This window comes from Mustela erminea, chromosome 17 (genome assembly GCF_009829155.1).
Source record: "Mustela erminea isolate mMusErm1 chromosome 17, mMusErm1.Pri, whole genome shotgun sequence".
Taxonomy (NCBI): Eukaryota; Metazoa; Chordata; class Mammalia; order Carnivora; family Mustelidae; genus Mustela; species Mustela erminea.
In genome coordinates this window covers 25,691,406-25,715,229 of record NC_045630.1, presented here as the reverse complement: position 1 = coordinate 25,715,229, position 23,824 = coordinate 25,691,406, and the positions used below count along the sequence as shown (strand labels likewise).

Genomic DNA, 23,824 nt, shown 5'->3' with positions numbered 1-23,824 from the left:
AAATGTCATGGAAATGTATTATGCCCAAGACTTCTAAAAGTCTGTTTCTTTCAGATGAACCTGAAGAAGTTCCAGAGAGATCACAGCTCTAACTCTTCACCCAGACTTAGCAATTACGGCATCCACTGGCCCATGAATGTGTCCAGCATCCTCCTCTCCCTCCTTGGTCTGCCTCCAGATTCTTCTTTTTCTCAACTGAGAGACTCAAAATACAAACAGGCAATGGCCAGACCATATATAAAAATAGAACTCTGACCCATAACCTGTCACAAAAAGCTCAGGAAACCAACCTCCTGTCTATAGGAACCAGCCCAAACAGCTCGTCTGCTGTGTATAAATCAGACTTGGAGAAGTCAGAGCGCTATATCTAACAACCAGTCAAGGAAGCCAAACAAGATGTTCTGTAAAAATCGGCCGAACGTGACCAGGACTTGACCAATAACTGACAGATTTCCTAATTTTTGTTCTTGCTTCCAACTTGGGTCCAACCAGAGAAAGGCAAATAGGCACCCCTTAACGTCTACCTAGAATGCCACATTCCTCCGTAGTTAGTAGGTTCCACCTACATCCCAACAGCCTCCAATCAGGGCGCACCTGAAGCCCTTCCTTGTTCCCTCTAAAGCTCTCCTACTCCTCTGCCTGCGCTTCGGTCTCAGCCAAAATGCCAGCGATGGTGGCCGATTCCTTTGCTTGAGCCAGCTCTGAAGAAGTAACCTTCACCTGCTGTAATCTGGTTGCTCTTGTCACACCAAAAAGTGTGGTGACGCTCAGAGTTCTTAACTCTTACTTTGATGCAGAGGGAAGCAGCTAGCAAAATAAAGCACATCAGTATTTTCCTGAATGTACTTCAAACCCATAATTCTGGAAGATGGAAATAGTTATTATGTATAAAAGGATTCTCTGGTTAAACAGGCTTGGGAATTGCTGGATCAAGTGAAGTAGAAGGTATTTCTTCACTATACGGCTGCTTGGGACCTGCCTTTCTAGGCTAAGGTGTTGCAGATTGCTGAGAGGTAGATACTGTAGTCTTTGCCAATCTGTTTAAAGAAAGAACCTTTTTATGAGTGGAGCACTGGTTTTTCATGAAAAAATACCATTGGGCTTGTAAATGCTGAGGTTGAAGATTCTGAAGATCACTTTAGCTCTAAAATCTTCTAAGCTTGTAGGTTTATGGGGATTATGACCTATAATGGCACCTAGTGCAACATACGATATTCTCTCTGTGATTCTCAGGAAAGATACAATTAAAATGTTAATATGGGAGAAATTTGGTCAACCATCTCTCTAATTCTTCTAGTCATTCTGGGCTTAAGAAGAAAAAAACAGCACTGAACATTTGGACATCAAATGTTAGACTTGTCTCTCTCAAGGTCATGAAAAATGGAAGTGATCCATCTGACATCCTTCTGTTCCTTTTACCTCCAAGATGCCAGATTAGGAGAGGTCAAAGGGGACTAGGGAGAAAGAAACTTCTGTTTGCCCTCCCAGCCTAGCAGCTGAAGTCACTAAAATCTCCTCACCTCCACAGTAATTCTTTTTTTTTTTTTTTTAAAGATTTTATTTATTTATTTGACAGGCAGAGATCACAAGTAGGCAGAGAAGCAGGCAGAGGGAGAGATGGGGCAGGGGAATGGGTTTCCTGCTAAGCAGAGAGCCTGATGCGGGGCTCGATCCCAGAACCCTGGCATCATGACCTGAGCTGAAAACAGAGGCTTTAACCCACTGAGCCACCCAGGGGCCCCTCCCTCCACAATAAATTTTTACATGCAAGGTCTTGGTGGATCTCGAGACAGAAGACACCTGTCTCTCATGTGGAACCTGTCCTATTTGCATGTGTCACCTCACACTTCCCTTTATATGCATTTTACGCACACACAGGGAGTATTTCTCAGCAATTGATGTGGAACCGAGAAAACCAGATTCTCTAATACTAGAGATGGGAGCTGTAGACATATGTCCAAAGGCTGCGTTTTAATTTTTTCCGTGTAGGGTATGTGTCTGTGTGAGTGTGTCATCTCTCAGACAGCAACTGATTTTGATGACATTTATTTCTGGTCCAGAATATATTTAAATTGCTTTCTATCTTACTCTCTCAGTTTCTATAGTAAAAACACTAATTGGTGGTTTGAATGTTCATGTTCTTTTTCTTCCTTGATATACTTATTTATTTAACAAATGTGCATCTCATTCTGCATCGGGAACTAGTCTAAGAACTTTACAAATAATAATTTATTTATTCTTTATATCCATCCTATAAGGAAGACAGTTTTATATTCATTTTCACAGGTAAAAACACTGAGACACAGTGAAGGTAGGCAACTTGTCCGAGATCACGTAGCCAGTGAAGAGTAGAGCCCAGCTGTCAGCTTCCAGAGTCTATGTGATTTGCTACACAATATTCCCTCAGACAAACCTACCTCTAATCTGGTTCTGGTCTGAAATAAAGCTTTAAACATAACTTGATATCTTGAAAAGGCTTGCCTCAGCACATTCCATTCTTCAGAAAAGTAAAGAAAAAGGACAGAAAGGTAAAGGATAAGGAAGATATAGAATGAGGGGGGCGCCTGGGTGGCTCAGTGGGTTAACCCTCTGCCTTCAGCTCAGGTCATGATCTCAGGGTCCTGGGATCGAGTCCCACATGGGGCTCTCTTCTCAGCAGGGAGCCTGCTTCCCCCCTCTCTCTCTGCCTGCCTCTCTGCCTACTTGTGATCTCTCTCTCTCTCTGTGTCAAATACATAAATAAAATATTAAAAAAAAAAAGATATAGAATGAGGAAGAGAAAAGTAATGGAGAAATGAGCAAACCAGCAGTGAAATTGAGCTCACATCCAACTTCCTAGCAAGTGATGCTGAGTTCCTGGTTGGCTGCCCCTTATGGGCCCACTGGACCCTCTGAAGTGCCTTCTTTAGTCCAGGAGGTGTTGGGGGGGGGCGGTGTGAGTGTTCTTCAGAGGCCCAGAAAGGAGGAACAACCCTTAAGGTTCCTGCCTCTTCCAATCAACACGTACCTTAGTTCCATAATGAGCCCAGGAGAAGAATGTCACTGAGCTCAAACAGCATTGAGGAACACTATCTCCAACTTGTGACGAGAGCCATAAATCCCCAAGAAACTGCATTGTCTAAGGTCACACAACTAGAAAACAGCAGAGCCGTGACTCAAAGGAAGGGTCATTTGATAACAAGGCTCTGTCATTTTCTCCTCCCTCACATTGGTCTATAAGTACCTGCCAGGGAACCCAGTGGCCCCAGTGACAGATATCTAGATGATGGTAGCCATCCACTTCCTCTCTGACACTCTTCCCCCTACTCCCCTCAGACCTCTGAACTTGTACCCCTCTATTATGCCATCTCTTTTCAAAGGATCCCAATAAGACTAGGAGGGAAAGGTATTATTAGACCATTTTGCAGATGATTATACAATAATTTTTTGTAATTTGATTGACAAATAATCCTACTAGAGTGTTTTAGAATTGAGCTTTTATTGTGTGTTAAGGAAATCACTAGCTTCAAAATGAAAACAAGAGGGGTCAAGAGTTTTGATTTGGTGAAACTGGTGGGAACTGCATGGTTTTGGCCAGTTGAGTAAAGGACAGGAGATACACTCACCAGTCAGGAACTCAGGGTCAGGGGTGGGCTCTGAGATTTCCTCCAGGCACTGATTCTCCAGGGGGACAGTGGCCACCACAAGACCATCTGGCAGTTGCTGGTCTAAACCTCGAGCAAAGTTGTTTTGTCTGGAAACAGAAGCAGATTTTCATTTCAGGGTGTTAAGTTGAACCCCACTCCTTGGTGGGCAAATCTACACCTCAACCAACAATAAAAAATTCTTCCTGGACCAAAGTTTCCCCTCCCACTGAACCCCACTTGATGGACATGTCTTCAGTAGGACAGGGTGTGAGAGGTAGGGGAGGGCTAGGACAAATGAGAAAGAAACCAGCTGAAAAAGTCTGCTCAGAAGATTGAGAACATTCTTCCCTCCCACCCATCCCAGGCCCTATTCCCTGATCCCCACTCCACAAGAGTAGGCAGATGCAGTCTCATTTCTAGACTACAGAAAAAATTCCTGCTGCCATAAGATTAGTTATAACAACTTGTCACCAGCAAACGAAATCGCGGCCTTAAAGCGGAAATATTAGTAAAGTCTACTGTCTATAACAGAAACAACAACAGATGTCAAGAACAGGTTTGGAGGGGAGGAGCAAGATGGTGGACGAGCAGGAGACCTAAATATCATCAGGTCCCAGGAGTTCGACTAGATAGTTATCAAACCATTCCGAACACCTACAGACTCAACAGGAGATCAAAGAGAAGAAGAGCAGCAATTCTAGGAACAAAAAACCGACCACTTTCTGGAAGGTAGGACGTGTGGAGAAGTGAATCCAAGGCAGTACATGAGAAGGTAGACCATGGGGGAAGGGGCAGCTCCCAGCAAGCAGTAGAGCAGCGGAGGACAAAACTGGAACGTTTAGAAGTCAGCTCCACTGAGGAACGTTGCTCCAGAGGCTAAGCGGGGGATGGAGCCCTCCCGGAGACAGTGTGGTCTCAGGACCCTCAGGGTCAAGGAAAGACCAGGGGTATCTGAGTGTGGCAGAGCTCTCAGGGATCAGAGCGGGGAAACCGGTAGCAGGAATAGAGCCGAGGATGGGGCTCTCAGCTAAGGGTTACCTTAAGCCATAATCCAAGGGACAATCGGGCCACTGTTCTTTGAGGAGGGACCCCACAAATGGCAGACCCAGGAAAACCCCCCTCAGTCCTCCTACAGGAGGAGTGGTATGGGAGCAATGCAGGAATCTATGAGGTTTGGATACTCCAAACAGGGCTGTGTGCCAGAGATAGAAATGCTCAGTCACAGGGCTGGTGAGCTCGGAGCGTGGCCAGAGGCCAGGGAGAGGGGAGGGACTGAACTCTCCGAGGGCTCAGTAAGGAGTGGGGCCCCTGAGCTCTCTGCTCCTCTGGACTGGAGACTGGGAGGCCACCATCTTCATTCCCATCCTCCAGAGCTCTACGGAAAGCATTCAGGGAATAAAAGCTCCTGAGAGTGAACCCAAACAGATTACTCAGCCTGCCACCCAGCAAGAGTGGTGTAGTCCCGCCTCGGGCAAAAACATCTGAGAATCACTGCAACAGGCCCCTTCCCCAGAAGATCAGCAAGAACAACCAGCCAAGACCAAGTTCACTGATCAATGAAAACTGCAAAACTTAAGAGCTATGGAATACAGCACATAGAATTCATGGCTTTTTTCTCATGATTCTTAAGTCTTTCAAAGTTAAATTTTTTTAATTTAATTTTTTTCTTATTCGATTTTAAAAATTTTTCCTCTTTCCTATTTTAATGTTTTTTTAACTATTTTATCTTATCAATACCTCTATAAAATCCTTTATAAATACCTGTATATTTATAAATAAATGTAAAATATCTTTATAAAATTTATAAAAATCTTTTTAAATGTACATTGCTATAGTCATATTCTGTCCCTTCATTGTATTTAAATTTATTTTTGGTACATATATAGGCTTTCCTTTGTTTAGAATTTTGGGATACAGTTTCTTCTAACAGATCAAAATAAAGCCTAAATCTAGTGCATTTTAGACCCAAAGACACCTCCAGATTTAAAGTGATAGGGTGAAAACAATTTACCATGCTAATGGACATCAAAAGAAAACTGGGATGGCAATCCTTATATCAGACAAATTAGATTTTAAGCCAAAGATTGTAATAAGAGATGAGGAAGGACACTATATCATACTTAAAGGGTCTGTCCAACAAGAAGATCTAACAATTTTAAATATCTATGTCCCTAACATGGGAGGAGACAATTATATAAAACAATCAATAACAAAATCAAAGAAACATATCAACAATAAAGCAATAAAGCAATAACAGTAGGGGACTTTAACACCCTCCTCACTGAAATGGACAGATCATCCAAGCAAAAGATCAACAAGGAAATAAAGGCCTTAAATGACACACTGGACCAGATGAACATCACAGATATATTCAGAACATCCATCCCAAAGCAACAGAATACACATTCTTCTCTAGTACACATGGAACATTCTCCAGAAGAGATCACATCCTGGGTCACAAGTCAGGTTTCAGCCAGTACCAAAAGATTGGAATTTTTCCAATATTTTTCCAATATTTTCAGACCACAATGCTTTGGAACTAGAACTCAATCACAAGAGGAAAGTTGTAAGGAACTCAAATACATGGAGGCCAAACAGCATCCTACTAAAGAATGAATGGGTCAACCAGGAAATTAAAGAGGGATTGAAAAAATTTATGGAAACAAATGATAATGAAAACACAGCTGTTTAAAATCTTTGGGACACAGCAAAGGCAGTCCTGAGAGGGAAGTATAGAGCAATACAAGCCTTTCTCAAGAAACAAGAAAGGTCTCAAGTATATAACCTAACCTTAACATCTAAAGGAGCTGGAAAAAGAATAGCAAAGAAAGCCTAAGCCTAGCTAAAGAAGAGAAATCATAAAGATCGGAGCAGAAATCAATGAAATAGAAACCAAAAGAACAAGAGAACAAATCAACGAAACTGGGTTCCTTGAAAGAATAAATAAGACTGATAAACCCCTGGCCAGACTTATCAAAAAGAAGAGAAAGGACCCAAATTAAGAAAATCATGAAAGAAAGAGTAGAGATCACAACCAACACCAAAGAAATACAATTATAAGAACATATTAGGAGCAACTGTACGCCAGCAAATTTGACAATCTGGAAGAAATGGATGCATTCCTAGAGACGTATAAACTACGGTAAGGGAACCAGAAAGAAATAGAAGACCTGAACAGACCCATAACCAGTAAGGAGATTGCAGCGGTCATAAAAATCTCCCAACAAACAAAAGCCCAGAGCTAGATGGCTTCCCGGGGAATTCCACCCAACATTTAAAGAAGAGTTCATACCTATTCTCCTGAAACTGGTCCAAAAAATAAAAGTGGAAGGAAAACTTCCAAACTCATTTTATGAGGCCAGCATCACCTTGATCCCAAAATCAAAGACCCCATCAAAAAGGAGAATTACAGACCAATATCCTTGATGAACACAGATGCAAAAATTCCCACCAAAAAGCTAGCCAATAGGATCCAACAGTACCTTAAAAGGATTATTCACCACAACCAAATGGGATTTATTCCTGTGCTGCAAGCTTCGTTTATCATCCCCAAATCAATCAGTGTGATACAACACATCAATAAAAGAAAGAACAAGAACCATATGATACTCTCAGTAGATACTGAAAAAGCATTTGACAAACTATAGCATCCTTTCTTGATCAAAACTCTTCACAGGGTAGGGATAGAAGGTACATATCTCAATATCATAAAAATCATCTATGAAAAACCCACAGTGAATATCACTCTCAATGGGGAAAAACTGAGAGTTTTTCCCAAAGTCAGGAACACGGCAGGGATGTCCATTATCACCACAGCTATTCAACATAGTACTAGACATCCCAGCCTCAGCAATCAGACAACAAAAAGAAATTAAAAGCATCTGAATCAGCAAAGAAGAAGTCAAACTCTCACTCCTTGCAGATGATATGATACTCTATGTGGAAAACCCAAAAGACTCCATTCCCAAACTGCTAGTACTCACATAGTAATTCAATGAAGTGTCAGGATATAAAATCAATGTACACAAATCAATTGCATTTCTATACACCAGTAGCAAGACAGAAGAAAGACAAATTAAAGAGTTGATAAAATTGCACCCCAAACCATAAGATACCTAGGAATAAGCCTAACCAAAAAGGCAAAAAGTCTGTACTCAGAAAACTATAAAGTACTCATGAGCAAAATTGAGAAAGACATGAAGAAATGGAAAAATATTCCATGCTCATGGATTGGAAGAACAAATATTGTGAAAATGTCTATGCTACCTAAAGCAATCTACACATTTAAAGCAATCCCTATCAAAATACCATTCATTTTTTTTTTCAAAGAAATGGAACAAATAATCCTAAAATTTATATGGAACCAGAAAAGACCCCAAATACCAGAGGAATGTTCAAAAAGAAAACCAAAGTTGACAGCATCACAATTCCAGACTTCAAGCTCTATTACAAATCTGTCATCCTCAAGACAGTATGGTACTGGCACAAAAACAGACACATAGATCAATGGAACAGAATAGAGAGCTCAGAAATGGACCTTCAACTCTATGGTCAACTATCCTTCAACAAAGCAGGAAAGAATGTCCAATGGAAAAAAGACAGTCTTTTCAACAAATGGTGTTGGGAAAATTGGACAGCCACATGCAGAAGAATGAAACTGGACCATTTTCTTACACTACACCCAAAAATAGACTCAAAATGGATGAAAGACCTCAACATGAGACAGGAATCCATCAAAATCCTTGAGGACAACACAGGCAGCAACCTCTTTGACCTCAGCCGCAGCAACTTCTTTCTAGAAACTTTGCCAAAGGCAAGGGAAGCAAGGGAAAAAAATGAACCACTGGGACTTCATCAAGATCTAAAGCTTTTTTTGTACAGGAAATGAAAGAGGTAACAAAACCAAAAGACAACTGACAGAATGGGAAAAGACATTTGCAAATGACATATCAGATGAAGGGCTAGTATCCAAAACTAAAAAGAGCTTATCAAACCCAACACCCAGAGAACAAATAATCCAGTCAAGAAATGGAAGAGGACATGAACAGACATTTCTGCAAAGATAACATCCAAATGGCCAAAAGACACATGAAAAAGTGCTCAACATCACATGGGATCAGGGAAATACTAACCAAAACCACAATGAGATACCACCTCACACCAGTCAGAATGGCTAAAATTAACAAGTCAGGAAACGACAGATGTTGGCGAGGATGAAGAGAAATGGGAACCCTCCTATGCTGTTGGTGGGAATGAAAGCTGATCCAGCCACTCTGGAAAACAGCATGAAGTTTCCTCAAAAAGTTAAAAATAGAATTCTGCTATGACCCAGCAATCGCACTACTGGGTATTCACCCTAAAGATACAAAATGTAGTGATCCAAAGGATGCATGCACCTGAATGTTCATAGCAACAATGTCTACAATAGCCAAACTATGGAAAGAACCTAGATATCCATCAACAGATGAATGGATAAAGAAGATGTAGTAAATATATACAATGGAATACTATGCAGCTATCAAAAATGAAATCTTGCCACTTACAACAATGTGGATGGAACTAGAGGGTATTATGCTGAGTGAAATAAGTCAATCAGAGAAAGACAATTATCACATGATCTTTTTGATATGAGGGTTTGAGAGGTAAGGCCGGATGTCATGGGCACAGGGAGGGAAAAATGAAACAAGATGGGATCCGGAGGGAGACAAACCACAGGAAACAAACGGATGGTTGCTGGGGGTGGGGGTGGTGGGAGGAATAGTGTCGCTGGGTTATGGACATTGGGGAAGGTATGTGCTATGGTGAGTGCCATGAATTGTGTGAGACTGATGAATCACAGACCTGTACCCCTGGGGCAAATAATACATTATACGTTAAAAAAAAAAAATAGGAACAGGTTTGAGTAGTTAATATGGGTTTACTCATAGGAGTCCAGGCCTAGGTTGCTATCAATTGCTGGCCTGTATTATGACATCTCTTCCTCCTCCTTTTCCTCTCTGTCATCATTATCTCCTGGAAAGCATGAGTTCTGAGGAAGATGTACTCTAATAGCCTAAGAGGGAATAGGAACAGGGGTCAAATGGAGAATTTCCAAGAAATACTCTGAGTCAATGGCTCCGAACATTTTGTTCTCAGGATCCCTTTGTAGTTTTAAAAATAAATGAACCTCCAAGTAGCTATTGTTTGTATGGATTCTATCTGTCCATATTTACCATATTAGAAATTCAATGAGAAATTTTAGAAATACATATTAGTCCATCTAAAAATGTCAATAATCACCCTATTAGATCTGAACTAATTATGAAAAATGATAAGAATGTTTTTAGATTTTTTTGCAATTTTTTAAACTATCTGACTTACTAAAAGATAGCTGGATTCTCACCTCTGCATGCAACTTATTGCAAGATATTGTTTGAGTCGATGTGAATGAAGAAAACCCAGCCTCTCTGTGGTTGGAAAAGGCCGGACCTTGAAAATCCTCCGAAAGGATCTCAGGGATGCCCAGGATCCATGGGCCATACTTGAGGGCTGCTATTCTAGACTGACTCACACCCTGATTTTTCCACTCAGGGCAAAACAGAATCTCTCTCGTGGCTTCCATGGAAAATCTTGCAGTCCCCACCTGGGCAAGAGAGAAATTTATTGAACACTCTGCTGTTCACCCGGAGGAAGCATGGTTCCTGGGTTCTGGAAAGAGAAGAAGCCCATGGGAGAGAACACAACCTGCACTTTTAGGATCCTGTTCACCTTGCTCCAAGCTGCAAAGCTGACTTTAAAGCTCTTCAGGGTAGAAGATCCATCAGTTGCCCTGAGTAACCAGTTCCACAGACACAAAATTCACCTGAATGTTCCTTTCAGCACTTGTCCTGCAGCCACTTCCTTGGAATGGTTGTTGTAACCAAAGAACATCTCCCCAAAGAGGGTCTGGTTCATGGGAACCTCCCTGCTTTCTCCACAGTCTCCTCCCTCCGGGCAGGTCTCCGTGATGAGTTGGCAAGAGCGACCATCCACACCGAGCTTGTAATCCTCGATGCACCTAACACGGTAGGAAACTCAAGATAAAAAGTTGTTCCATCAATGAGCTATGCAGTCAACTCAACCCAGCAGATTGGGAAGAAACACCTCTGGTAGAGTGTTGGGTATAGAGATCGTAAGTATCCCAGTTTGATTTTGGCCCCTTTAGAACTCAGCTTCTTAAGCCTGCAAACTGAGTCCCCTTCCATTATGTGACCGTACAGAGCCTCTGATCTTTCCTCTGCAGGTAAGTGCTTTGAGGCCTTGAGGGCTTCCTCCTATAAGTGACTCCTCTCCTAGATAAGTCAGGGTAAGAGTCACTGGAGGTAAGCTTCTAAGTGAGTTCCCACATTAAAATCTGAGATATCCTAGAACCTTTCTCCAGGACCATCTATGCATTTGTTTGGAGGGTAATTAGGCAGTAAGAGGAATGACACTGTGCTTAAGAAATTAATAACCTTCTAATCCTGTCCTATGACAAGTGAACTACGAAATTAGAAAGATTGATCATCTTCTGCGTTCTGTTTGAGTATATCCAAGAACAAGATCTTCCCATTTTAACTCCCCCTCCATTCAGAATAGCCTTCCTGAACTAAACCGACACAAGGGCACGCTGTGTGAACACCTCCTTGGCGTCCCTCCCCATTATGCATGTACAGTTACTCTAATGGAAGAGCAATGCGGATGTTGGTAAACATGGCTCAATGACCCGTAAGTCATTAATTGGACCTTATCTGTAGTTATATTGAGAAGAATATAATTTGTTAGTTCAAGAACTACTTTGAGAAAGCTGTCATTTAAAAAGCATATTAATTTCATGTGGGTCTCTCCCTAAACTATACCAGATTTAGAATTTACAGGTACTTGTGACATTAAACACATCGTTTATTACTATCCACGGTAATTGTTGTAACAAGATAAAGACCTCTCTTCTACAAGAAGGAACAAATAAATAATCATAGTGTAAAGTGGTGAGAAGCAGTGATGTTGCCCTTTACTGGGGGACCTCGGGTCAGCTGATGAAACTTGCTGAGTTTCAGTTTCCACATCTGTAAAAGGTGGGGGGGGGCGCTGCTTTGCAGAGTTGTTGAGAAGCTCCCGTGAGACAATGAACTTAGGGAACTCACAGCGTCCCCCGCAAACAGCAAATACTCATCGAATCCTATTGTCATTACCAGCAGAGGGACAAATGAGGTCCATGTTCCCGAAACTTCAACTATTTGTATTCCCCATTAACCAGTTACATATTTGTGTTAACAGGCGTAACTAGAACTCTTGAATTATAAGTGCAAGTGATTTAGGCTTTACATAAAAATGGGAGGGAACTCTTTTGGCAGGCTATCTACAGTGGCTTGGAGGGTGCTAAATTCCCACTCATACTGAATTCCAACTGAAATAAGAAAGAAAGTCCAGTGAGGAACCTACCTAATGTGTGCAGACCATAGATGTCATGTGAGACCCACAAAGGACTCTGTGACACCAGCCTCAGTCTGGAAGGAGATAGTGCAGTGGCTCCTTCCTGGAGCCAAACTTACTGTTTCTGGAAAGAGCTGTGAAGCTGGCTGATTCCCTCTCAGTCCCTGCTGAGCGGCCCGACTGCACCCGCTCCACACTGCCCACACCCATCTTCTTCTTGCTGTTCCTGCACGTGTCCCACTGTAAACTCCTTTGAGGGCAGAGGACAGGCTCGTATCCTGCGGTCTCTCCTGCATCTAACACTCAACTAGATTCTCTGCACAGATCAGGTGCTCAGATGTATGTTAAATAAGAATTTAGGAATTTATCTCTATTAATTGAAGTGAGTCAACCATGATAACATCACAGAGATGTTCAAATTTAGATCAAGCTTTCATTAATGGACTGGGATCTTATAAGAAACTGAAGGTAAAAACTGCCAACTGAAAAGAAATAAAATACCATGAAATACAGTAAAATAACATTACCCCTCCACTCAATTTTCTTGTCATGATTATTGGGTATGCACTGGATTTTAGCAACAGAGCTAAAGTAGCAGAACTGTATTATTATAAACATGGATTTTCATTGCAAGCCTCTTAGAGTAGGAGATCCTTGAGGGCGAGAACTGCACGTCATTGATCTGTGCTGCCCAGGGGCTGAAATGGTGTAGAGCATAAAGTATGTGCCTTAACTGATAGGCAGGAAGACAGAAGTGGGGGAACGGAGGCACAGAAGGAGTGGGAGAGAGCAGAAGGAAAGGGGAGGGAAGGACAGACGAGCAAACTATGAGAGTATAAGGATGGGCCAAACTGCTATTTACTTTGTAAATATAACATGAAATGGTCTTTAAATAGAATTCCAGTCAGAGGTATAAATTTAAATTTTGAGGGACTCACAGAGTTTTTTTTTAAAAACCAGAGAGTGTCTGAATTCTAATCCTAATCTTTCCACTTACCAGCTCCCAGTCTTGAGGGAGCTACTGAATCCCCCTGTAGAGGAACTGCACCGAAGAATTAGCATGTCTGTGGGAGGGTGCTCCTCAAGGCTCAGGGGTAGAATTCAATGATGTTTCCACTCCTTCAAATATTTCCCCCTCCCCTTCCTTAATAATTAATTAGTTTTTATACAATCCTTCTGTGAGTCTTTGGACCACGGAATCCTGTCATCACAAGACAAAATAATATAGTTCCACAGAACAGCCTGGAAAGTTCTGGTGTATGCAGGCAATGACTGTGGTCAAGTTCCTCCCCCACAGGGATGGGGCTAGCCTTTCCCTGTAGGTCCTCCCAACTCTGATTTTAAAAGGGGGCTCTTCCAGCCCCGCAGGATCTTTCCTCAGAGCCTCAGGGTTGGCTTAAGGTGACTGGTTCTTTTAGATTTCCTCTTGTGGTTTTAACACTGAATGTTCATCATCCCAGAAAGCTGGTTGGCCTCATGGGCAGCTCAACTCACCCACAGAACATGAGGATGTTGTACAAGGTGGGGTCATCCGGGAAGGGCGCCATCTGCTGGAGACACAGTTGCTCACAGCCGCCATTGAAGCCATCTGAGCAGTCCACCCCAATGTGGCGGTCATAGCAGCCAGAGCTGTCCTTCATGGGGCTCAGTCCGGACGGGCACTGGCACAATCAAAAAGATCCACGCAGGGAGGTGAATCAAGGGACTGGGTTCTCAGGGAACCGTAACCACTGACGCCTATTTTTAGCACTCAGCCTTGAAACCATTAACACTGACTACTAATGCACAAATTTCCCAGTATGCTGGACTCCCTTGAAAAGTGACCTTTTTGACATCTCGCTTCTCTCAGGGCACAAAGCACATGCATTTGCATTAAAGCCACTGCCTCCAAACAGGCTGGAAGGGAAAGTCACAGCAAGACAGAGGGAGGTGTGCTGGCTTCCCAATTGGGTGGAGGTGGTGGGCCAGAATTGAACAGCATGAACAGAGACTTCTTTGGAGTAGGGGGAGGGAGTGTTGCTGTTTGCACTTAATATTAATAGGACTTTTCTTTTAACTTCAAACACGTTGCCAGCACTGGTACTAGACAGCCAACAGGGTTCGGGAATGGACAGAGCCAGGGCTTCCAGCTAGAAGGAGGAAGACTTCCTCTATGACCTGAAGTGGGGGATTGCCTGCTCTCCTGGTAGAAGTGGCCATACTCATGACCTCCCCATACTCATGACCTCGAGGACGCCCCACGGAAGATGCAAGATAAAGGCATCTGCTACATGAGCACCCATGGGTGCTATGTTTGGGTTTGGGTTTATCCCAGTGTCCTGGACACTCTTATTGTGAAAGAATTTGTTTCTCTGCATTGCTATATCCTCAGTAAACTACCCAGGAGTGCCAGCAAGGATGATCCAGGAAGAGATGTCAGAAAAGAATCCAGGGAAGACAAAGGGACTTGGTGAACGGGGGAACCACTCCTACAGCCGCCATCCTGCCCTGCATCGAACTCATCCATCCTACTCCTTCAGCCTTTGCAACATCCCTTACGGTACGGGGTATGCTCAGCCCCAAGTGATGTAAAGCAAGAGCGGCCCCAGAAAACATAACTTTGTGGGAGTCCCCCTGCTGATCACGACAGGACCACACCCAAAACCTGGCAGGCTGGCTGTGTCTGTGAACGGGCTGGCCCGTCACTAGCTTACATCACGATCAACTTCTCACGTGACAGCCACTGTTCACTGAGCACTGTTCACTGAGCACTTAGTAGGAGCTGGGCATCACGCGGACAGCACCCTGTATTAGCCTCATTTAATATCTGTGGGAACCACTAACGCTGCCAATTACTGCGTGAATTCACTGCACTGGAGTCCCACCAAGTCAGTCATAGAATATTCTTTGCCTTCTTGATTCTTCTGTCTGGTCAGTGGACCCTTACATCTGTGCTACCGCGGGTCCTTCTACACAGGCTGTAAGAGGGCTAGTGACTTGCCCGGCGTCAAGCAGCTAGTATGGGGCAGAGCTGGGGGTCTGTCTAGGTCTGACCTGCTTTTAATGACTATGCTCTATCCACACACTGTCAGCTAATTAACACTCCCCCTACCCAAACCCAAACCAAACCCAAAACAACATTCATGACTTGGTGGAACTGGGTGTCCCTCCCCCCTCTACTCCCCCTTCTCCTCCCCCCCCCCACTCCACAGCCTGGCTGTTTCTCCCAACTGCCAAGCGTCTTGACTCCAGTAGCCTGGAGCTGCCACAGGTGTGCCCCAGAAAAGCTACCTCCCCTCCCCCCAAGATCACAGCAGGATGTGCACTGCTTGATGACACTAATTCTGCAATTTCCCAAACAAATGGCCCCGCTGTGGGCCCGCCAGCCTCCCAGGCTGCTCTGTCCCCTTCCTCTGCAGGAAGCCAGCTGGAAGGCTGGAAGGTGAGGGCATATAAAGGCGCTTCCAAGGGCTGCCCCCTGCGGTGCAAACCCAGATGTTCCAGATGATGGTAAACAAGCAAATGAGGCAGCGGAGGCTGGCCCCCCACGTTTTGTTACCGCCCCCACCCATCCACTTCCTTGGCCATCCAGCTGGTCGGCCAGATGTGCTACCAGAAGGGAGCTGGCTTCACCACTGTGCGGCTGCCCAGGCACGGAAGTGGAAGTTTGATTGGAATTAAATGGGCTGCCCTGGTTGCCACGAGTTGTTTTTCTTTCTTCCTTTCTATAAAGCTTGAGAAAAGCCATCAAAGTAGAGACGACGCCAGTCCTCCTACCTCACGTGGTTTCAACCCTGGCCTTGGCGAGCGTCCCAGCGGGGACGCCCATCTTCCTAGCCACCTGCTTTTTCCCACAATGCTCCAACAAGCATGACTTCTGACAAAGACTTCACCAAATAAAACCCAAGCGGGCTTTGTTCCTGAATTCTAAAGCTTGGCGTAGCTGCCTCTTGCCTGGCTCTGATGTGTAGATGCCCACTGCTATGCCAAATTGGACCACCTGGCATTTATACTCTCTTAAGAGATCTGGGAAGAAAAGGGTTAGCGGCCTTGCCCAAGACACTTTATTGACTGATTGGTTGATTGATTGGGTGGTTGTTCTTACAAGCAAAGCTAGAATAATTATAACCACTGTCAGGAACGAAGCCATTCTATGTGCGGGACAATCTTTGTGTGTTATTGTCCCTGGCAAAGGTACAGATGGACTTTTTTCACCTTGTTTTACAGAGGAATAAACTTAGATTAAGTAATAACTGGTTTAAGGTCACAGAGGTGGGAAATGGCAGAATCTGATTTTAGACCTAGATCTCTTGGACCCCAAAACTCATGTCTGTCCCTCCTCCTCTGCTTTGCTGCTTCTCAAATGTGAGAAAAGGTAGATTCACTGGAATCCTTAAAGAAATGGAGTCCATTCAACACGCCAACAGGTAAAGCAATCCTGTAGACTGGTTGTTTGATTGTTTTGAGCAGCTCCAAGTACATTCTGGGCTCAATTATGGACTTGTAGGTTAGCCTAATATTCTCGATTTCTCTTTCTTTCTTTCTGTGTCTCTCTCATTCCCCCATGTCTCTCTCTCTCTCTCCCTCTCTCTCTCTCTTTCTCTCTTTCTCTTTCACACACACACACACACACACACACACACACACACACAGACACACACAGTATTAGGAGTGCATATATTTATAAGGCAAAAACACTCTAAATATCCAGAGCGATGACCCTGAAGACAAGATCCTTAATCACTAAAAAAGACACAATTATCTTCACTTCACTATAACTTACTTGGTCTGCAGTTCAGAGAAAAATATTTTTGAAAGATTTCCAGGAAAAAGAAGGCTGAAACCGAAAAATAGTTTTCTTCTCAACCCTGGTTCAACTAGTACACCCATTCTCCAAGAGGTCTGATCAATCAAGCTTCCCACAGTGTAGGTTTGTTTTTGTTTTCGCCTACATGTTCCTTGTACTGTTGTGTTCACATTCTGGCCTCCTCAAAACCTGAATCTAAATACAAAGAAAACCACAGGCTCCAAACCATGCCTTCTTCTTAGAAGTATTTGCAGCCAGAGACCAGTTGTCAGGAGAGAAATCCTATCTCCAGGAGGAGCTGGCATTTTCTCTTTGCAAATGTTGGCCATTCTCATCTCCTGGCTTGTGGATAATCTCTTTACTTGTTCCTTGCTCAAGATTGAGCCCCAAGGTCATACATTAACCCCTCTTCGAATAGGTTACATTTCACAGTCCCAGAGCCTTTATAAACTACAGGCTTAAAAAGAACACTCCATTTATGGCAACAACCCTCCCCCATCAGGAAGGTCTAATAAATGAGCTCATATTTTACTGACCCCTAAAATACACAAGGTTAATCATCTTTCATGAGATGCTCATGGCTTCTTGACTTATTACTGGGCTAAGGCATCATTGGCTAATGAGATTAAAATAATTTCCCCCCATTCAACTCCTTTTCTTCACTGTCTCACCCCTCTTTTGCTACCAATGATTTTGGGTTGATTGATTACTTGGGAGTCTAGTCAAATCTCACTAAGCCTGAGACACACACCCTTCTGTTCCAGATTACGAGGCGGATGCCCTATTGGCAGATGAATATGAGTAATGGACAATGAGCATGTTTGGGGTTCCTGGAAGGAGATGGACACCTTCCTGCAGCTGAGCCAGACTTGCCTCCCCAGGATGATTCGTTAAGACAGTCAACCACAACACTTACACAAAACAAGCTCCCTTTCACTACATGGTGATCTCCCTGCTACAAATAATGACTTCCCTGACTTTCTGATGGGCTCTGACACACAAGCTTCCCAAGGGGAAAGTTTGATGAAATTAAATTTATGTTTCAGCTTCCTGCCCCCATTTCTCTGAATGCCTCTGAGACATATGCTTCTGCTTACTGTCCTACAGAGAGAAAGAGATACGGTCTTCTCTAACAGTCTCTGCACATATGCGCTCCAGTAGAGGTGAAATGACACATTTCATGGGAAACCATTGTGGACAGCATGTGGACAGAAGGGCAGCAGGGTCACTGGGTAATTCAAAGCTCATTAGAGCGTAATGCTTTGGCAGGAAAGGTCACGTGTTCATTACATGAGAAAGCGGGACAGCCGACCTCTTGCCTTCCAAGGCCACGGTCTGCTCACCTAAGCGCACACAGAGAGCGCACAAAGCAGAGGCAACTTTTGGCCACTTTCAGGATGAGTGTGAAGACAAGGAAGGAGCAACAGAGCATGGGCTTTCCATTATTTGATAGCATTGAAATAACTTTTGAACTTTCTAAGTTTTAACTTAAACCTCAGTAGGTATAGGCTTAATGAGAAGGAGGGTGTCCTGGTTCAAGCTGGGAGTGAGGACTAGCGTCCTGCCTACCAATCTGTTCCAACCCCTCTGCCATCTCCCACTTGTGGTCCCCAAGGATGTCAGCAACATGACCTCGGGAGCCCATGAACATGTCACCTTACATGACAGAAGGGGCTTGGCAAGTCAGGTTGAGATGGCGAGATTATCCTGGATTTTCCAGGGGGACCCAACATCATTACAAGAGTCCTTAAAAGTGGATGAGGGGAGTAGAAGATCAGAGAGCACACACCACAGAAGAATGGCCAGAAAAATGCAATGGAGCTGGCTTTAAAGATGCGAGAAGGTTACCATGAGCCGAAACCTGAGGGCAGACTCTAGAAGCTAGAAAAGACAAGGCAATGGATTCTTCCTGGAGCCTCCAGAAAGGAATAATGCCCCCACCCCCACCTCTACCCCAACACGTGATTTTAGCCCAGTGAGACCTGTGTTGGAGTCTCACCCACAGAGCTGTAAGTTAATACATGAGCATTGCCCGAAGCCATGAAAAACCCATGGTCATTTGTTACAGCAGCAACAGGACACTAACACGGAAACTCTGCAGGACCATAGGGAACTTCACAGAATACAGAACTCCTGCTTTTGCGCTCTCCAGGGAGGGCCTCCTACTCCCATCCTGGCACAATAAGGACAATGGGTAGAAGCAAGACCCAAGTTAGCAGCAGTGGGCGCCTGACCTCTGCCCTGCAAACCCCCCCAAATTTTCAACAATCCCTGCTCTGAGAAAGTGGTCTGCTTTGGGACAGTGCTACGGTGGCTTCTACAGGTCTGTGCCTTTCACGGGCATTTGTTTCCTGTCCTCAGAGACAACATAAACAATAGGGCAATTAACTGGGTAGCAATTAACCCTGTGGGAGTCCATGCATAACCGAGAAACGTGTCTTGCCTTCCTAGAAAGAATGAAGATTGAGCGGCCAGGGCTCGCCACCTGTCTGGCTGGCGTCCAATCCAGAAAACACGCGGGTGCTTCCTCTTGTCCCACACCTCTGCTGCTTTCCCAGGTTCCTTAAAGGCCAGGGGGTTCTGAGTTCTCATTTCTTTCTCCTTTCATGAAAATACACCTTTCCTGAGAAGGTTTTCAATTCAGCACCCAGAGAAATAACTGAAGATCAGGGTTTCCACCATAGCCCAATTCTCCCAGACACCAGTTTGGTGCCAGGTCCTTGGCTGTCCCTGGTCCACCTCCAGAGGACCGGGGCCTGCTGCTGTGCTAATGCAGCAGGGCTCTGGGACTGTCCTGTCCCGCTTAGCTCAGCGTGATGTCCCCGATCTGCTTCTCAAGATGATCCCAAGGGTCGGTACGTAGCACATCAGCTCTCTACTATCAGTCCTCCTGTCTCAGGAATCACAGGCTTTATGGTCAAGGAGAAACAATCAGCTGAATGGTCCCCTCCTTCCTCCAGCCGCCACTGTGGACCAGTGACCTCACAGTGTTATGCTAACCCCAAGCACCGGTCTAGCTGGGTGACGTTCTGCAGCGGCTCCGATTCTAAAACACAGCGGCCTTATTGCAAATGCATATTCATCGGAACTATTCCTGCTCGCTCTGTCTCACAGATTACAGCGCTAAAAGTACAAAAATATGCCAGCAAGGCGACATGCCAAGGAAAAGGGGCTAGGATCACCGACAGAAGGCACTTGACAGGCTACCCTCCGGGGCTCGGGAATGGGACAGGGAGGAGGGAGGAGACAGAGAGCCTTTGAAGGCGTGAGCACGTTCAAATTCATCCAGGACCGGCCGGGATGCGGGGGCGGCATCCACGCATGTGCACAAGCAGTGTTTCAGTACTCGGAATGACCCGAGAGAGTAGTGAGGAATGAAAGGTTGAAATCTGAATGAAGAGACGCAGGATGAACAGGAGGGGTAAAATGTGTCTCAGCTGGAGGCTCCATTAGCCAGTGAAATTGTCTCCTGAGGGACGCGGTCGGGAAGCTACTTGTTTAAGACATCTGAAAGTGGACCGGCCAAAGGGAGGGGAGCGCTGTGGGACCTCACCTTACCTCCTGGCTGCTTCGGGAAGACAGAACCTACAGAATGTTTTTCTTTGTCCTTTCCTGATGGTCCTCTGTTCTGTTTCCCTTCCTTTGATGGACCAGCCAGGCCTCCGCCTACCTGCCCCTCCGCACTCTGCCTATTCTTTCCTTCACTTTCCTTCCTTCCTCAGATAAATCAAGCTCCTGTCGGCAGCTGCCGGATCTGTGAATGTCTGGGGAGGCTGAGAGAGTCCTCCCCGCCCCAGACCCCAGGCACTCATCCATCTTTGATGGAGCACAGCTCCAGGGACGGAGCAGGTGCTCAGAGACCGGGAAGGGGGTGTGTGAAAGACGAACTGGCCCAGCCTCCTCACAGCTTGCCCTGCTCGGGGTCCCCGTACCAGAGCACAGCTGTCACACCGGGAAACGGGAGGAGGCTCATGGCCCTTCCCCAGAAACACTGCAGAACCACGCGTCTCAATGAACCACCTCCTTTATGCCCACTTGATGTCTGGGTTTGCTGCCTTCCTTCTTTGTCCTCGCCTCTCTGTGAGGACTGCATCATTCTGCCCTTAAAAGAAGGGAGGGTTGGTGACAGACCATGGTGTTGAGGGACACAAAACTTGCCAACAGAAAGGCACGGGCAGCTGATGACGTCATCTGCTCCTGTCTCCCTTAACCTGAGGGGTTTGGTCACTCCTCATCCATGGTGCAGGAGCGACCTTAGCATACTCTCAACTAACTGGCCGTCCTAGGTCCTAGCATCACATAGCTTACACGTAGCCGACGTTCCCATAGCTGATAACAAAGTAGAAAACCACCTTCGGCAAGTCAGAGTTCATGGACAGGGTCTCAAAGGAGACATATTTTTATTTTTCTCCTCCATTCCTGGCGTACCTTCCTTCTCCATCATTCTGGCCTTAGGTAGGTTTCTCCCCAAATCTCCTACTACAGTGACTCGACCCAAAGGTAGAATTCCCTGTTGCAGGCAATACAGTCGAATTCCTATCAGAGTCCGTGTCATACTACTCAGCAGTTAATTACTTCTTGAATTGTTCGGGGGCATGCCTCACCAATGACACTGTAACACTGGAAACAAAGAATCCTGTTATATAATTCAAAAAATTTCCCTAGGATAGTGACAGGACATGCATTAGGTGTTCCAAAAATATTTCTTGATTAACTGGCTGGTGATTAGCTTCTCATCTCTGTTAAGAAAAAATTCACATTTGTTTATTTATTTATTACGATTTTATTTATTTACTGGGGGCGGGGGAGCATGCCCAAAAGTAGGGGGAGGGGTGGGGAGGGAGAAGCAGACTCCTCGCTGAGCAGGGAGCCAGACCAGGGGCTTGATCCCAGGACCCCGAGATCATGACCCGAGCCGAAGGCAGAGGCTTAACCAACTGAGCCACCTGGGGCCCCTTATTTTCTATCTATCTATCTTTTTAGGGAGGGAGGTGGGGAGAGGGGCAGAGGAGGAGAGAGAGAGAGAGAATCTTAAACAGGCTCCATGCCCAGTGCAGAGGGCTGATCACAACCCTGAGATCATGCCCTGAGCGGATAACAAGTCAGCCACTTAACCGACTGAGCCACCCAGGAGCCCTGAAAAAATTTGTAATTTAGATTAGACAGTAGTGACAACCAGAGAGGGATCATTTTTTACTTTCTCTCTCTCTTTCTAGAGATTTTATTTTTAAATAACCTCTACACCCAATATGGGGCTCGAACTCACGACCCCGAGATCAAAGGGGCACGCTCTACCGACTGAGCCAGCGAGGTTCCTTCTCTTTTATTCACAGTGTATTTCCATCTGTGTATCGGCATGATGTCTCACCCTGTGCTCCCCCCCCCACCGTCTCCCCACCCCCACCCCACCCCCACCGATGGGGCGGACGTACCACGCAGCCCGTGGAGTCCAGCTTGCGGTCCGAGATGCAGCGGAAGTTCTTACTGCAGCCCCCGTTATCCTTGCTGCAGTCGCGCACTGGCCCAAAAGAATCCAGCAGAACCTCCAGGCTGTCAAAGGAGGACGAGGTCATCAGCTCCTCTCTGTGGGGAGACACGGAGGGGAGGGGGAAGGAGTCAAGGGGACTTCGGGCGCAACAAGTAGCATCACATTCCAAGTTCCTGTCTAGTCCACCGCGTCACGTCTCGCTCTCGCTCCCAAGAAGTAAAGATCAGCCACACTCTGAGCCTTGAACTAACAAATTATGGACATTCTCCATATCTGGGAAATGAGCCAAGGCTGTAATGCCTGGTCAAAGAAGGAGGTCTAAACTTGGGCAAGGAAATTAACATTTTATTGCCTGTCAGTCCTTAGGGGATGTGGGAAGTGCTTACAAACTCTAATTTTATGTCCTCTCCCAAAGCAGGAGCCTTGGGGTATGCGATATTGACCCAGATAGAGTAGATCCTGGCACGTGGAACTAGGAATCTGAAGGCAGCCTGCCAACTTCCCCTTTGAGCTCGTTGTGATTCCTTCCCGAGCTCCTTGGGCCTTCAGGTGGTTCCTCACTCACACCCCCACGCCACATGCGGCCTTGGCACCCTGGGGCCCAGACGCACCTGACCTCCACAGCGTCCTCCATCACGGTCATGTCCGTCTTACACTTTGCGGAAGGGTTAATGGCTAGTTCAGCAGGCGGGATCACAAAGCTCTTGCTCAAGGGCAGCCACATGCCCTCCCCGAGGGTGTAGGTGAATCTGCAGCGAAACCCAACACCAGGGGGTTACGGCTGGGGGACCGGCACCATGTCGGAGGACCTGGCCTTCTGCTGTCACGGGCTCCCTGCTGAGCCCTCGCCGCCTCTGCAGAAAAGGATGCTGACCACCATTCCATGGACAAGACAACTGATTCCGAGGGAGGCCCAGAGGCCTACTCTTGTGTACCTGCCCGGCCCGCTGGGGGAGCTGTTGATGGCACGGTCTCACCCGTGGAGGTGGTTTTTAACAAACCCTAAGAAATCCAATTCCAGTTTCCTTCAGATAGGAAGCTGGGCTTCCTCAATCCTAAATCAGATATAATCGGAAGCATTTGAATTGAAGAGACAGGCGGGCCTCCCACCATCCCCATCCCTCGAATGGCACACTCACCATGGTAGTGATGGCTTCTCTCTGCGCCTGGAGAAACCCCACCAAGGGAAAGGGGGTGGGGAGCTCCCATCTTCTGGTTATTGTATGATGCATACATAAACAACCAAAGCCAGCAGCCCCGGGGAGAGAAGAGGATGAACAGAACAAGCCTGGATGTATTCTCTGCACTCCTACCCACACTCTCAGCTAATAGCAAGTAAACCTCCAGAGACACGGGAGGTTGTGGGTTTTTTTTTTTTCTTAATTCTTATAATAGGGGCTAAAAGGAATAAAAGAATCAATCAGCATTTCAAGGAAGAGCTTCAAGAAACCATGAAAGATTATTTGTTTATTTATTCATTCATTCTATTTCAAA

At 45.4% G+C, this 23,824-nt stretch overlaps 1 protein-coding gene across 2 annotated transcripts in view; it reads right to left on the bottom strand.

Annotated features, from left to right (window-relative positions):
- The window catches only part of ASTN1 (astrotactin 1), a 317,340-nt gene that overhangs the window by 81,295 nt on the left and 212,221 nt on the right, over positions 1-23,824 (bottom strand). For both annotated transcript variants that reach the window (XM_032318415.1, XM_032318416.1), the window contains exons 10-14: positions 22,942-23,079; positions 22,275-22,425; positions 13,551-13,717; positions 10,468-10,662; positions 3,606-3,733 (exon numbers count right to left, since the gene is read on the bottom strand). In XM_032318415.1, the coding sequence (XP_032174306.1) occupies positions 3,606-3,733; positions 10,468-10,662; positions 13,551-13,717; positions 22,275-22,425; positions 22,942-23,079 (779 nt within the window). The remainder of the gene's footprint in view (positions 1-3,605; positions 3,734-10,467; positions 10,663-13,550; positions 13,718-22,274; positions 22,426-22,941; positions 23,080-23,824) is intronic.